The sequence below is a fragment of the Archocentrus centrarchus genome, chromosome 9 (genome assembly GCF_007364275.1).
Source record: "Archocentrus centrarchus isolate MPI-CPG fArcCen1 chromosome 9, fArcCen1, whole genome shotgun sequence".
NCBI classification, from domain to species: Eukaryota; Metazoa; Chordata; class Actinopteri; order Cichliformes; family Cichlidae; genus Archocentrus; species Archocentrus centrarchus.
The window spans coordinates 5,081,176-5,097,345 of NC_044354.1; the positions used below are offsets into that span (position 1 = coordinate 5,081,176).

The following is a 16,170-nucleotide window of genomic DNA, read 5'->3' on the forward strand; positions in this document are numbered from 1 at the left end:
TTAATGTTTGTATTTTTATTTTTTATTAGTTATTTATGCCAGGCCTGACAGGCAATAAGGAAAGGGATAGAAAAGAGGGGGGGGGGGGGGGGGGGGGGGGGGGGGGGGCAAAGAGGAGAAAGGAAAGAAAAATACTCAAAGATATACATACATACATACACACGTTCACATGTCTATACAAATGCATATACATATACACACATACACACACTGTTTGCAGTAATGTGTGTATGCGCCTCTGTTATGGAATAAGGGGTAAGAACTGCAACCATGCCCCGTGCGATCCAGAGGCAAATAGGAAAGGACCCAGGGGACCCAGGCCATCCACAGCCCACTGGGAGCTCAGAAGACCTGAGGCCACACATCCTGATGGCAACCGAGTGCACACCCCAGAGGAAGAAGGAGGGAGACCCTAGAAGGAGCTCCCACGGCCAAAGGGCAAGAGTCCAAAGAGCCAGAGGTAATGAGCAGCCCACCCCCCCGCAGGCCGGCACCCTCAGCACGAGCCAAGCATGCGGGCCGGAGGCCCCAAGCGCCCGAGAACCGCCCGACACCCGGCAGAGCCCCCCCCCAACGCCAAGGAGGCCCAAGCCACCCCCCATATTTATTTCCTCTTAAATAGTGCCATTTTAAGGAAAATGCATTTATGGGTTGAGCCCATGAAACTGTTTGGCATTGGCAGAGAAGTTTTCTCAAGTTTCTGGGAGTTCTATCTTTCACTGTCCTTGATACCACTTATGCAAACAACATCAGCTTTTGGCTCGGTCTCCAGCCCCAGAGCGTCTCCAGTGACTGGCTGAGGGTGAATAGGTAACAGCTGGACAGCAAACACTGGTATAGGAGAAACTGTAAAGGCTGCTGTGCAAGTTTGGAGGTCATGTAGGAAAAAAGATAAGCTGCTGCCTCACTACTGTATTGAAGCACACGTGATTGGCTACCAGGGTAAGTGATGCTTCTTTCCTGCTATTTTGGAGTTAGGAACTGACAAATACAGTAAATATATAGCTTAAGAAACTGTACAAAGATGACACAAACAATTATAGAATGACATTCAGATTCTTTAAAATATAACACACTGACTGAAACCCTGTTCTGCTTGAGATTGTTGCCAGCATATCATGTCATAAAGACACTATCCCATCCTCCATTGGTTATGAAACTAAGGCCAGAGTCAGAGTTGAATATTTGCTAATGCATGGCAGCACGAGACAGTACCTGCAGCCCATTCAGGTTACACATGCAGTCCAGCTCCTCCAGACGCCTCATGGGGTCTGTTTCTGTCAGAAACGTGCATGTTTCAGGCCATGTTGTAGGAATCTGGCAGAGTCCTCCTGTTCCTCTCTGCAAAAAGCAGCAGATACTGGTCCTGCTGCTGGGTTGATGTCCTTCCATGGCCCTGTCCACGCTCTTGAGACTATGCTAGGAGCTACAGCAAGCCTTCTTTCAGTGGCACATGTGAATGTGCCATCTTGGAAGAGCTGGACTACTTGAAAGGGTTTTAGAATCTCATGTTAATAGTAAGTGACATAAACACTAACAAAAAGCAAAATCAGAGAAAAATCAGTCGGCAGGGATGAGGAGAAAGCAACAGCCTGTGCCCACACCTGCAAAACCATTCACTTTTGATGGCACCCACTTATTTCTGACTTTGTGTTATGCTATGAGGATTGGGTGTTCCCTTATTTATAATTTTTCTTTGGTTTTATGCTATTTCAGTCTCTGCTTTACCCATCATTTTTCACATCAAACCTATTCCCAAACATTCCTCTAGTTTTTTATTCCCCTCAGTCAGTGAGGGTGGACACAGTGGGTGCAGAGCGTGTGCATCTTAGTACGAGTATCTCTGCATTTATGCGGATAACACCACACAATTACAAAGTGACCACACGCAAAGCAGGTGTGAGACACTCCTTGTCATCTTCCAGCTGTTTCATACTAGTAGTACACATGTACTAAGACCCGCACCCTCTGATTCACGCTGTTTCACACAGGTCGACCCTCACCAAGGACACTGAAAAAAAGATTACTCGTAAGTGGCGTCACTGGCTTTGAAATGTGTGCGTTCTCAGCCCGTACTTGTGACCACTTTTCTGACTCACGAATTTCCATTTTTCAGACCACTTCCTTTGAGCTTAATACATAAAGTTGAGCAAGTGCTTCGTGTTGGGTTTCAGTGCATTTAACATTAGAGCAAAGCAAAAGAAGGAGAAATGTTCGGCCTCGGGGGTTTCAGTGTGTTCATCTCATGTGCTGTTCTTCTCATTGTTCAGTCAAGTGAGTAATAGCTTCTTTTTTACATTTGTTTGTTTAATACTAAATAGTTAATTAATGTAAACATGCTTAATATTTCAGCCAGTTCCTGATGCTTTCTTAGTTCTACTCCACATATGAGATTTGAAAGTTGAATAAATGTTGGAATTTGGATTTGGACATGCTGCTGCTGTTGTGCATGTAGATTATATGATCTGAATGTCACACTGATGTATTTTAATATCACAGAGCAACATGTACAGAGTGTTTTTCTGTCTGAATATAGGTTATGGTTCTGAGATTATTGGAGGGAATGAAGTTGAGCCACACTCGTTGCCATTCATGGCTCTGCTGGAGAGTAACACACCTGCATGTGGAGGGGTGCTCATTAACAAAGCGTGGGTCCTGACGGCTGCTCACTGTGTTAAGTAGGTATCTGTAAGATTCATTTATGAAATATGTAATATCAATTTTTACTGGCTCATGTCCAGAATACGGTATCATTGTTATTTCAGATGTCATGCTAATCAGTCACATTTCCGCTTTATGATTCTTCAGTCAGCACTCATTACAGCAGCTCTGATCATGCAGATAGTTACTCAGTTTAAGAAACCACAACAGCTCCAGGGCTTGAAACATGCATCTGAACTTAAATGTCCATTTGCACATTAAAACTAAATGAGAAACATGCATGAATTTTCATGGAACTGCATCAAGGGAAATCGAGTTCTTGATACATCTTCTGATTTAAGAGACTCATTGAGAGAGGCACTGACAGAAGCATCCTAGCAGAAGGCCTGTATATAATTAATGTCACTGTTTTACAGTCCGCCCCCAAGAAAGTCAAATTTATACCTCACAGTCATATCCTCTCTGTTAGAGCATAAAATTGCTAATCAACACTCATGCTGTCACCAGTGGAGTCATAACATTTCTTTACACAGGATCAAATGCTGCACAAGTCTGAACATGACACAGTCTGACCTTATTTTTTTGTATTGTGTAATAATTCAAATATATAAGAAGAAGAAAAGCAAATCTTCATTGTTTCCTTATTTGTTTTTGCTCTTATAGCATTAAGAAAGTGTTGCTGGGGGTGCACTCCATCAAAAACGATAAAAAAGATTCCAGGCAGGTCCGAAAGGTGAAAAGAAGTTTTCCTCATCCCTGCTATGATAACACAGACAAGGTCAATGACCTCATGTTGCTCCAGGTAAGGTGATTACAATCATTGATATTTCTGTTTGACGACATTACATATTCCATGTTTAGAAAGGAGAAATGATTCCTCTCATAAACCCAGGCTGTTACTTATCATTATTTACACAAAAATACAAAATTAAGTCTTTCTCATCTCCCCATCCATCCATCCATCCATCCATTCTGTTCCACTTATCCTGTTCAGGGTTGCGGGGGGGCTGGAGCCTATCCCAGCTCCCCATTTGTTCAAAATACAACAGCTCAAATTCTCAGTGGAACCAAAAAGAGGCCAAATTATTTTTGTGCTTGTCTGAAGATTTTTCATGGTGTTAGTGATGAGATTTTAAGCAGTGAGCTGCTCTTTGTCCACTGTGGAATGAATGTACAGCATACATTTTCAATAACTTCAATAAGAATTAGGTGCACAAGTTTGAATTTATTTGGGATCTTTTGGAACAACTGAACATGCATGTTCCAAATAAATGTTTGTTTTGTTTGTTTTCACAAACTCCATAAATTCAATGATGAAGTCACTGTCGTTAAGTAATTATTATTTAAATTTCAGCTGGACAAACCAGTAACGAAAACCAAGACAGTAAATTGGGTCAAGCTGGCCAAAAGCAGCAGAGAGCCGACAGCTGGAAGCACCTGTGTGGTGGCTGGATGGGGAGCAACTGCAGACAATGCCAAGCAAATGTCAGACGTCCTGAGGTCTGTCAACGTAACTGTGATCGACAGGGTGAAGTGCAACTCTCCTGGTTATTACAACTTCAAACCTGTTATCACCCGCAGCATGATATGTGCTGGTTCAAATGGTAAAAACCCAGCAGATACCTGTCAGGTACGTATGCCTAACAGCCCACTGTACCACCTTAACTGTGAATGAACCGAAACATGAATAAATAAATAAAATGACCATCATATTGTTGTTCTCTCTGCAGGGGGATTCAGGGGGGCCGCTGCTGTGCAATGGTGTGCTTACTGGAATCACTTCCTTTGGAGGGAAGTGCGGTATCATAAATAAACCTGGAGTGTATGCTTTTCTCTCAGAAAAACAACTCAAGTGGATCAAAAAGACAACAAACACCTAAAACAGAAGGAATTCTGTTTCCTATGTTAATTTAAATGTTTAAATGTTTAAATTTAAATGCTTCTTTTTTAATTGTCCCAATATGTCTATATTTATATCTGTCTATATTTACGGTAAGGATTATATTAAAGCAGATAATATTTCTCCAAGAGTGTTTTTGGCCATTGGTGTAAATGAATGATTCTCAAACTGTGGATCAGGCCCCACTGGTGGGGTATAGATTCATTGCAGGTCCTGTGTGGATGAAAATATCAGATGAAATAACTGGAATAAATATTACTGGAGAGAAAATAAAGAAGTTTACTGATACTAGTGCACTTCCTTCCATTTCACTGTACTTTTTTTACATTCTAGCAGTGGTCTGGGTTACTAAATGTAGAAAAACCAAACAAACAAGCACAGAAGGAATCGGAGGGCAATAAAATGAATTGAAATTAAAGTGTTGAGATGAGAGTACACATGACTCTGCCAGACAGATCTGCTGTACAGTTGTGGCATGAGGTATGAAAGATTTTGTGTTTTTGTCCTTGCGTGCTTGTCCAGTGTGTGGCGGTCAAACGATGGTGTCATGATTATCCATGATGGATGACCTCAGCTTTAAAGAGTCTAGTTTGCAGCCATTTAGAGCCACTACAGTTTAATGCACAGCAAAAATAATCAGTGCTTTTAGGAACTTAATCATACTTAAAGTAATTAAAGGAACACTTTGAAAACCCATCAGATCTCAGTGGGTAGAAATGAAAGGATGCAACATCATTTGATGGAAATGAAAATTATCAACCTGCAATTCTGAAATTCCATTGCAGCAACTCAAAATGGTACTCAGTAGTTTGTAGGGCCTCCACGCTTTGCAAAGATACTGGGTTGCCTGGTGATACTGGGGTATGCTCCTGTGGATGGTGTTCTAGAGGTTCTCCTCCCAGATCTGGATCAGGGTATTACTGAGCTCCAGAGGTGGAAAGCCACAAAGTACAAATACTTCATTAATATATAGAAGCAGAATTTACAAAGAGATGAAACACCCAAAAACATATAATTTATGCATTATTTGTGGTGCTATACTGAGGTTTAATCGGGCCGAAATGATCCAGAACAGTGTTTGTGGTGCTGATGTCCATAAGCTGCATACTAACCTTTTGTTATTCAAATACTTCCTCTTGGTGATGTGGTGCAGGAGCTCTATGTACAGAAAACACGGTGACTCCAGAGGATTTCATCTTTCGCGGCCGTCTCCAAAAGTTGACAAAATCAATGGAAAACCTCGCTAGATTTGTCATTAGTTGCTGTACTAACGTAACTGAGGTGAATTCCTTTGTTCCACCATGAACATTATTCCGATGTTAAAGATGAGTTGCACATGACTTTTCTCCCAGGTCACTTCTGCCCCACCTGTCATGACCCCGTACCCCACCAGTGGGGCGTACCACACAGAAATGACTGGGTTACATCAAGTGTAGCAGAGATGACTTTGAATTTAAGCTGATCATGCTTAGATTTATTCCCTGAATTCTATCTTTTTAACAACTTTATACTGTCTACTATAGAGACAGAACAAACAGTGTAGTGTCAGTGTAGGGGATGAAAATGAGCCAAAATAGCTCGTGAAATGTTGGGTTACATGAATCCATGAAGAGCAGTAAATCCCAGAGCAGCAGCAGCAGCAGCACAGGTCAGCTGATCACAGCCTGCACACATAGAAAATCTACTCGAGCTCACAACAGAAATTGGTTTGAGTTGTGATTCTTTTCCCCATGCTGAGTCACTACAGCCAGTCTTAGGCTTCCCCCACCTGCTGAATCCCACTCTAACCCCTGATTGTACTCATGTTCCTCTGTGGAGGCAGAGTCACCTTACGACAGCAAATGGAGCTATTTTTTAAAATTAATTCTTTCTTTTTCTTTGCTCATGTTCTACATAACCTTGTTCAAGCTGAGTGCATTTATTAGAAAAATGACAAAAGATTAGAAACATGGTTTCTAACCAGACACTTCCTCTAGATGGCATTATCTTGGCCTTACTTTGTGAGTGGCCTTCTCTCTCACAGCCCTGAGCCTGGTTCTGCTGCAGGTTTCTGCCCACTGTTTCCAAGTGCTTGCTCATATGGGGGCTGTATAATTGTTGGGGTTACTTTCTATTTTGTATTTTCTTTACCTTACAGTATAAAGCACTGAATTCAGTTAATTCATTACTGCTTTTCAATAAAAACATTAACTAACTAATTAACTAATTAAAATGGTTGATTTTCTGAAGTTTGACCGCAGGCTTTAAAACAATATCAGAGTGCATCAGTTCACATATGCCAGTTTTGCTGACTCATTAATTTCCATGATGAAACCACATCCTTCGAGCTCAACATATAATGCAGTGCATCACGGTGAATTTCAGTCCATTCAACATCTGATCAAAGTGAGACCAGACACAATGTTGTGCCTGAGGAGTGTTAGTCTCCTTATCACATGTGTGATTCTCTTTGTCATCCCTTCAGGTGAGTAATGATTTCTATTGTACACATATTCACAGTACACACTACTTTTAGTATTACAAAGCAGCGGTGAAGGGTGTTTCTTTGTTTTGCTCATCTGTTCTTTCTTTTGTTCTTGATCATCTTCTGACTTTGTATTGTAAACGTATGATTTTGTTTCGTTTTAGGTCGTGGTTCTGAGATTATTGGAGGGAAAGAAGTCAAGCCACACTCGCTGCCCTTCATGGCCTATCTGAGAAGTGACAAATCCTTCTGTGGAGGAACATTAATCCATCAACAGTGGGTCCTGACGGCCGCCCACTGCGCCAAGTAAGAACCCGAGGCTTACTTTTCTTGAATTTTCTAATCAAAATCTTCCAATATTTTTAACAGACTCTGTGAAACATAATACACGAGATCAAATGTCCATACACTCTGCTCTGAAAATGTATTGATTTTAAAGTGGGTACATCAGTTTAGCTGGTTTCATATATTATGGCAAAACTAAATAATGTCAGTAAACATTTCTCTAATATGGTCAGTATAAACATTTTTGCGACTTTAAATATCTATACATTCCCATCTGTACATAGATATGTTTTCTGTATTGTATTGATAGTTAAATTGACATCCCCTTGAAAATGTATTGCTCATGGAGATTTGTCAGCTATCTTTTAAGGAAAAGTCTCGGCTTCCAGACAAAGGATAGCTTTTTAGCCTTCATCACAATCCCAAGCATGCAGAAAAGGCATATTTTAAATAGTAAATGTACCACTGAGCTTCTTTTAAGCTATACAATGTTGCCAAAAGTATTCACTCACCCATCCAAATAACTGAATTCAGGTATTCCAATCACTTCCATGGCCACAGGTGTATAAAACCAACCTAGGCATGCAGACTGCTTCTAAAGACATTTGGGAAAGAATGCACAATGCAAAGCGTGGGATACCGTGGTTCAAAGCATGCTGCCAACAGTGGACAACACCAGGTCCATAAAGACATGGAGTCTTGACCTCAACCTGACAAGAACACCTTTGGGATGAATTAGAGCGGGGTCAGGCCTACATCAGTGTCTGACCTCACAAATCCGCTTCTGGAAGAATGGTCAAAGATTCATATAAACCTTGTGGAAAGCCTTTACAGAAGAGTTGAAGCTGTTATAGCTGCAAAGGGTGAACCAACATCAGTATTAAACCTTATGGATTAAGGATGGGATGCTACTCACTAAAAGCCATAACCGAGCCATATCTGAGCTGTTAGGTTTTTATAAAAGTGAACTGTCATCATTACACCTCATCTTTTCTTTTACAGTATTAGTAAGGTGATCCTGGGAGTGCACTCCATCAAAAAAGACGGGCAAGATTCCAAGCAGATCCACGAGGTTAAGAAACGTTTTCCTCATCCCAACTTCTCTGATATATTAAAGGGTGATGACCTCATGTTATTGAAGGTAAGGTCATAATCCAATATCCAATATTAGCAAAGACGCAAGGATAACATATTTAGAGCAATTTGCTTAAAATGTAAATCTGCTATCATTTTTTCTTTTGGCAGAAAAAAAATTTGGTCCAAATCAGAGGGTCAAGAAACAAAATCAAGTGTTTTTTACACAATCGTTCCTTCTTGTCCTGCTGTAATTTGTTCAGTAAAGAAGTGATATCAACATCATACTTTTTCAGTGTGTTCGTGTACCTACATCTCCATCTTATTTTATCCATAACAAGTGTCCAGTACAAGCACAATTAATTTAGTTCCAGTGGAAATAAAATCTGAATCACGCTAACAGTTGTAAATTAGATATTTTATTCGTAGCACAGGCAAATTTTTAAAACAAGCTTATTTCTTTAAACATGCCCCGAACCTCTTCAATCAATTTTATTTCAGCTTCAGAGTGCTGATAGATTGTCTGTGATGCTACTGTCAGTACTGCCAGTGTACTGCCCAAACGCTTTGAGCCACTCCTTGTTTTTCTCCATGGATTAAGACTGAGATGTCACTCAGATTCATATGTGTGTGAAGGTAGATGAGCGAATACGTTTGGCAGCATGGTGCATGTTTGCAGATGTTTCAATAAATATCAGCAACTATTTTCATTTTTTCCTAGAAAAATATTAAGAAGTGAGGGGTATGTAAAGATAATGCACAGAACATTTTTCATGGTTTGTTTGTTTGTTTTTCCAGCTTAAGAAACCAGTGAACAAAACCAAGACAGTGAAATGGCTCAAGTTGGGCAAAACAGTCAAAGACCCTGCAGCGGGCAGCAAGTGTCTGGTGGCTGGATGGGGAAAAACTCAAAAGGCGCGAAACTCAGACGTCCTGATGGCTGTCAGTGTGACTGTGACTGACAGACAGAAGTGCAACTCTCGTGATTATTACAACCACAACCCTGTTATTACGAGTGGCATGATCTGTGCTGGTTCAAGTGGTAAAAATAAGGCTGGTACCTGTAATGTAAGTATGCAGAATTTATTTATTTTTCCTTGCTTGAATAAATGATCATTCAGCTCAACACCCTTTTGGCTATTTTACACCTGTAAGTTAGTCATCAGGTATCTGTTCTTGCTGCAGGGAGATTCAGGAGGGCCGCTGTTGTGTAAAGGAGAGCTGGTTGGAGTCACTTCTTTTGGACCTCAGGAGTGTGGGAAGATAAATCAACCTGGAATCTACTCTTTCCTGTCAGAGAAACAACTCAAGTGGATCCAAAAAACAATGAAATAATGTGAATGTCATGAATCCACAGACATCAAACAGGCTAAAAGATGGGCCCTGATGTCACTGCTGTCTCTGTAGACCACTTACTTGGACATTTTTTAAATTTCACTGCTTATATTTTGTAATATTTAAGTTTCTTCTTGCTGGCTGTATTTGTTACACACTGCTTGTATGTGATAGTACTCCCACTTATATATTTTAAATCAAAAATAAGGCTTGTGAACAGATTTTCATATAGATAAATTCTTGAACATGCTTTCTTTTAGTATTTGGCCTTGAAAACCCTAAAACAAACATATTTTCTGCTACACTTTCTGTTTGTATACTTTCTAATAAAGCCAGAGACATAAACAAAAATTCTAATCCTTATCTATTTTATTGTTTGTAGTAAAACTCTTTCATTTATTTTTTTTTAAATAGTAGCTTCTAAATCTGTCGTATTTCCCTGGCATCACGAAACTTATACTTCAAATGAAAAACTTTTAATGCCTAACATAATTTTACATTTATTTCATATCTCCTCTTTAGATTATTGTACAACGATTTCCTGCAAAAAAAAAAAAAATTAAAGTGCTGTCAACAGAGAGAACGATCACTTCAACAAAAAGCAAACAAAAAACTGATGAGGCTTGTGATGCACACAAGCGTCTTCATTTACAAGAGCCAGTCTCATTTTTCCTAATGGTGGCTCTGTGCAAACTTTTTTTTTTAACTAATTAAATGGAAAGCTTCAAAGCTTCAAGCAGCTTCATCACTAGAGAGAACTGGCCAGCTCGACTAGAACAGGTGGGCAGTACTGGTAATGGATCCACTCTTTGGCCACTCAGTACAAAACTGGAAACAGGAAGGCAAGGATGTTAACACCAAGGGTCTACAGGACTGTCAGTTTTAGTTAATTTTATTGCTGACTGTGCTCTCAGTGCTTCTCTTTACTTGTAAGGTGACTGCTGCACATTAGAGCTCTGAAACTTTAAACTGGATCCATTTAAGGTTACCGAAAGGCATAAAAGGCCAAAAAAATAATCTTGGGGGAAAAGAAGGTTTCTGCCCCACAACATGACGAAGAAGACGTGGAAATGGTTTTAGTTTCTCGACCCATCAAAGTAAAATCTGAGACTGATTGAACAGGTATTCCTGGTGTGTCTGCTGTTTCCAGCAGTGGAAAAGAGACTCAGCTGCAGATTGGAATCGATTTCCTAAATCACCAGATTAATACACACACATTCCTGTGACATTGTGACACACAGTTGTGGCTTCATTCAGAGGTTTTAGTGAAGTATGGCTTAACAAGCTGCACATATAAAATGTATTCTCTCTGCAGAGAATCTATATTGCACTGACAAAGCACAATATAGGCTCTGCTGAGGCAGCGCTTTCAGGCTTCTCTTCTGTGGAACGAGCTCCCAGTTTGGAGACACCTGCTCTGCTTTCATGATGAGGCTTAATACTTTCCTTTTTGGCAGGTGACTGCCTCATTTTTATTTGACAACCAGTTGCTTCTGCAGTTGGGCTTCTTGAAAATACATTATATTGAAAGAATCCCAACAATCAAATGACCCCCTGTGAGCAAGCACTTGATGACAGTGGGAAGGAAAAAACTCCCTTTTAACAGGAAGAAACCTCCAGTACAACCAGACTCAGGGAGGGGCAGCCATCCAACAGCAAGAAGGTCCTGGGTTTAAATCCATCATCTGGTTGGGGCCTTTCTGTGTGGAGTTTGCATGTTCTCCTCATGTCTGTGTGTGTGTTCTCTCCAGCTACTCTGGCTTCCTCCTGCAGTCCAAAGACATACATGTTTAGGGTCATTGGTGTTTCTAAATTGGCAGTAGGTGTGAATGTGAGCATGAGTGGTTGTTCGCCTCTCTGTGTGTTAGCCCTGGGAGAGACCTGTGCCACCACCCATCCACTAAAATGTTAACTTTTTTTCTTAAAACCAAGAAAAACATACCACCTAAAAACTACTAAGTTTAGTACAATAAGTACAATGTGAGCTGCGTCATTACACATTGTGTGTGTGTGTGTGTGTGTGTGTGTGTGTTAACAATGTGGAAAATCATGCACCATAAATAAGTTTGGGGTTTTTAAAGTGCTAAATTATAACACATCTCAGCTCAGAGGATTTGAAGTTGCATCTAAGTTGCATGTTTATATAAATGAATGGTTGAATTAAGTTACAGCTTTGCAATGATAAATTATACACACTTCATTCATCCTGAAAACTAGTGCACTCACTTTACACATCTTAATTACTTCTGACAAATCAGTGTGAACTTAAACTTAACATAAGCTATTTAAGTTTTTATCTAGTTGATTGAACTTTGAACTTTTAGTTGGGACTCCTTCAGGCTGATCTACTGTTCAGTTCAATTTAAGGCATTTCTCTCTTTGATCAACAGATGCTTTAGTTTCACTCAACCAATTAAACTGTGTGGTAGACCACATCCTTTCAGCTCAGCATATAAAGCTGTGTCTCACAGTGGATTTCAGTGCATTCAGCATCTGATCAGATAAGAAATGTTTTGCATGATGAATTTCAGTATTTTCATCTCGTGCGTGCTCCTCTTCATCGTCCAGTCAGGTGAGAAATGTTTTCTATTCTACTTTAATTTACTTATTGATAATTTTCTCCTCCATGTGAACAAACAATGCAGTGTCACATTACTGATACCTTTCAGTATTGCAAAGCAGTTGGTGAAGGGTGTTTGTTTTACTCATCTGTTCTTGACTTGATCGTCTGCTGGTTTTGTTGCATATTTGTTTCAGGTCGTGGTTCTGAGATTATTGAAGGGAAAGAAGTCAGGCCGCACTCGCTGCCCTTCATGGCTTATGTGAGAAGTAAAAACTCAGCCTGCGGAGGGACTTTAATCCATCCAAAATGGGTCCTGACAGCTGCCCACTGCACTGAGTAGGAACCTGAGGATTACTTTTCTTAAACTTTCAAAAAAAGATCTTTTATAACAGACTCTGTGAAAGATTATGTATTAAATGATTTAAAAAAAAAATTGTGATAATTATGAAAAACACAAGATCAAAAGTCCACACATGCTGTATTGATGATTAATTGGTTTAGAGTGAGCTCATTAAGAATGATATATTCCTGGATTAGTGAAAAAAAACTGCCTCAGTTCTCAGCTTTAATGTATTTTGTATTACACCTGCTCCAGAACTGGAACAAGACAGCAGGAAGTAAAATGTGACAGTTTAAAGTATCCAGAATCTTTTCAAAGGTCATATAATATGTGTTACTTTAACAAAATATGCTAAGCTGTTTAAATCAAAGGGAGATGATGAATATACAATATTTGCAACCCTAGGAAATAAATTATTGTCGATCTTTTAATTATAGATTTTCCATTATCTTGTTAGTCAAGTCAGGGTTTATTTCTATAGCACATTAAAAACAACTTCCATTGACCAAAGTGCTGAACAGATCATCAAAACATGCAATAATCATCAAAACATCAATAAATACAATCAAACAAAATCTGGTAAAATCACAGATATGTATAAAAACTATGATACCATAGTAAAGCCAGAATACTCTACCCAACTAGTTCCAATGCAAGCATAAATCAAAATGTCTTAATTAGTGCTTTAAAATGATTAAGAGAATGAGCTTCTCTTATAAGTGAACTGTCATCAACACACTGTGTTTTCAATTACAGTATGAGTCTGGTGATCCTGGGAGCACACTCCATCAAGAAAGTGGAAAATTCTAAGCAGGTTCGAGAGGTTGAGAAACGTTTTCCTCATCCCGACTATTACAATGTAACCCAGGGCAACGACCTCATGTTGCTCAAGGTCAGGTGATAATTCAGTGTCCAATAGCAAGTGAAGTAAAGATGCATTAATGTGAATAAGATTGTTTTTATTGTTATTATGTACAGACATGTTTCAATAAATTGCTGCGTTTCCCATTTTCTAAGCAAAATATAAATGAGTGGTGGTGCAAGACTTGAGCAGAGTGCTGCATATATACTTACTTAGTATCATAAGGCCAACTCTGTGAAGTTAATGTATAGACAGTCATTATCAATGTGTAATGTTTTTTTTTTTAACTGTCAGCTGAAGAAATCTGTGAAGAAAACCAAGACAGTGAATTGGCTCAAGTTTGGCAAAACTGTCAGAGACCCTGCAGCTGGCAGCAAGTGTCTGGTGGCTGGATGGGGACGAACTGAAAACAACAAAACCTCAGATGTCCTCAGGTCTGTCAATGTGACCGTGATCAACAGACAGAAGTGCAACTCTCGTGATTATTACAATCACAGACCTGTTATCACCGCTGACATGATCTGTGCTGGTTCAAGTGGTGCAAACAAGGCTGATACCTGTCAGGTAAGTATGAAGAATGTTTGTATGTATTTTTTTCTTGTTTTATGTAAAAGCTCATTCAGCTCAGGACCCTTTTGGCTCTTTCACACCTGTGAGTCAGTCAAAGAAAGTCTATCATGTATTTGTTCTCGCTGCAGGGGGATTCAGGAGGGCCGCTGTTGTGCAATGGAGAGCTGGTTGGAGTCACTTCTTTTGGACGGGGTTGTGGCATCATTAAAAAACCTGGAGTCTATTCATTTGTCTCAGAGAAGCAACTCAAGTGGATCAAAAAAACAATGAAATAATCTGAATGAATCTGCAGGCGTGGCTCCATACGAGCTGAGCAAGATGAGAATCTTTGATGCTTTGATGTTAAATCTGCTGCTGTTGTCCCTGCAGATCACTTATGTGACCATTATCCATTTTATCATTTCATTGTTTCTCTGTTTCTATTTTAGTTTTTGCTAGCTTGCTTTAATTTTTACAGACTTGGCACAGATATGATAGCACCCATTTCCACTGAAGGAACTTAGAGCAGATAAAGGAAGCAGCAACATTAGTGCGACTGACCCCTCAACACATTAAGCATTTCTGTATAAGAAGAGAGACTGTGATGGTTTGCAGATTAATGTTTGACTCTGGAGACCGTACATAAATGTGGATATCCCTGAAAAAGTTTCTACAAGTTTCTCTTCTCTTTTGCTTTTTTATTTTCCTGCTTGTGAAAATATTTAAAATCAAATCTTAATTTCTCTTTTTGAAAATAATTTAAAGTACCCTCATGTATGTCAGTGCTCCTGTTTGCTGCAGGTGACTGCCACAGCTGCAATAAAAGCAAGGAAAAGAGATTTTGTTGTTGTTTTGTGTCTGTGTGTTTTTTTTTTATGTACACACAAAATGATCTTTTAGTTTTTGTTAGCCTGCTCTAATTTCTGCAGACTCTGCATATAAATGCCATTAAAAATTTATATTTCACTCCTTTTGTTTTAGTATTCAAATTAAAAACCTTTGATGTAGAAGACACGTCCTTTTTCATTTCTTTTCTTCCTCCTCTTTACATCAGCTACAGCTCATTGTAAAAAGATTTCCTGCAAAAGAAAATTACAGTAATGTCAACACAGAAATCATTCAGTTGTCAGGAAAAAAAAAAAACTACATGATGAACACTTAGTTGGAGTTGACCACAAAAGCAGAAATTTTCTCTTAAATGCTGCTGCTGTTCCTTCATTCCTGTCAAGTTGCCACAGCCAGTTAGCCTCTCTGCAACATTTGAGCCCCACTTTAAATTCTTTTAAATATTGTTGTTGTAAATGAGTGACAGCACTCAAAGATTTCTTTTTTTTTTTAGTTCAATTCAATTCAATTTTATTTATATAGCGCCAAATCACAACAAACTGTCGCCTCAAGTAAATAATAAATATCGTTGCTTTCATGACCCTGCTCTCACTGTGGCACCAACATTCAGTTTTCATACTACGCCACTAGGTGGGGCTCTCTGCTAAATTTGTGGGCACTGAGTGGCTTCAAACACTAATCAGTACTAATGTGCATTAATAACTCTCTTTTGTGCACATTTACAGCACTTTGTTAAAAAAGGAACACATAACAGCAACTTAATGTCAGTCCTGGAAGAATACTTCACTACTTTATACTTCATACCATACTTTACTCAACACTCATGTACTCCTAACAGAGTGCCTCCACACATCACATCTGAAGTGTTATTCCATTTCCTCACACCTGTAACTTCACCACATGATATGAGACCACAGCAGAATATACAGTTACTTAATAAAATACTGTATTTGCCCGCTTCCTGGTTACTTAGTTTTAGCATATTTGTCACACAGGTTTTCTCCCAGTTAGTGGGGTTAGGTTAACTGGTGATTCTAAAATTGGCCATAGGTATGACTGTGAGTGTGAATGGTTGTCTGTCTCTGTGTGTTAGCCTTGCTACTGTTGGTCAGTGCTCATGTCTGTGTCCCTTCAATTTTAACAGCACTCTAGCTTTCACACAGTCATAATCATTCTTCCCACTACATACACTCACACACTCCAGCACATACACCCAACACATTGGGTGGAGGAGGGGATGGGTGGGTCTTACCAAACTCCGGTTTCCTGCACCCTGCCTGCGATGGGCTCT

General features: G+C 39.5%; 2 protein-coding genes across 2 annotated transcripts; both read left to right on the forward strand.

Annotated features, from left to right (window-relative positions):
- Window positions 1–2,190: 2,190 nt before the first annotated feature.
- LOC115785899 (granzyme A-like) lies at window positions 2,191–4,849 on the forward strand. The gene is made up of 5 exons (XM_030737820.1): window positions 2,191–2,274; window positions 2,537–2,678; window positions 3,325–3,463; window positions 4,016–4,291; window positions 4,392–4,849. Exons 1-5 carry the CDS (start codon window positions 2,211–2,213, stop codon window positions 4,539–4,541), a joined length of 771 nt encoding a protein of 256 aa, XP_030593680.1. The 5' UTR covers window positions 2,191–2,210; the 3' UTR covers window positions 4,542–4,849.
- Window positions 4,850–6,941: 2,092 nt separating this feature from the next.
- LOC115786130 (polyserase-2-like) lies at window positions 6,942–14,329 on the forward strand. The gene is made up of 10 exons (XM_030738172.1): window positions 6,942–7,025; window positions 7,190–7,331; window positions 8,313–8,451; window positions 9,183–9,452; window positions 9,570–9,708; window positions 12,226–12,291; window positions 12,477–12,618; window positions 13,379–13,514; window positions 13,779–14,048; window positions 14,183–14,329. The coding sequence occupies exons 1-10, from the start codon at window positions 6,962–6,964 to the stop codon at window positions 14,327–14,329; spliced, it is 1,515 nt and encodes a 504-aa protein (XP_030594032.1). The 5' UTR covers window positions 6,942–6,961.
- The last annotated feature ends 1,841 nt before the right edge of the window (window positions 14,330–16,170 follow it).

Bases quoted from the DNA above. Each gene is read 5' to 3' on its own strand.
- LOC115785899 (XM_030737820.1), top strand. From the start codon at position 2,211: ATGTTCGGCCTCGGGGGTTTCAGTGTGTTCATCTCATGTGCTGTTCTT. The intron at 3,464-4,015 runs GTAAGGTGATTA...TTTAAATTTCAG, and splicing joins ATGACCTCATGTTGCTCCAG to CTGGACAAACCAGTAACGAA. The intron at 4,292-4,391 runs GTACGTATGCCT...TTCTCTCTGCAG, and splicing joins ACCCAGCAGATACCTGTCAG to GGGGATTCAGGGGGGCCGCT.
- LOC115786130 (XM_030738172.1), top strand. From the start codon at position 6,962: ATGTTGTGCCTGAGGAGTGTTAGTCTCCTTATCACATGTGTGATTCTC. The intron at 9,453-9,569 runs GTAAGTATGCAG...TTCTTGCTGCAG, and splicing joins ATAAGGCTGGTACCTGTAAT to GGAGATTCAGGAGGGCCGCT. The intron at 12,619-13,378 runs GTAGGAACCTGA...TTTCAATTACAG, and splicing joins ACAGCTGCCCACTGCACTGA to TATGAGTCTGGTGATCCTGG.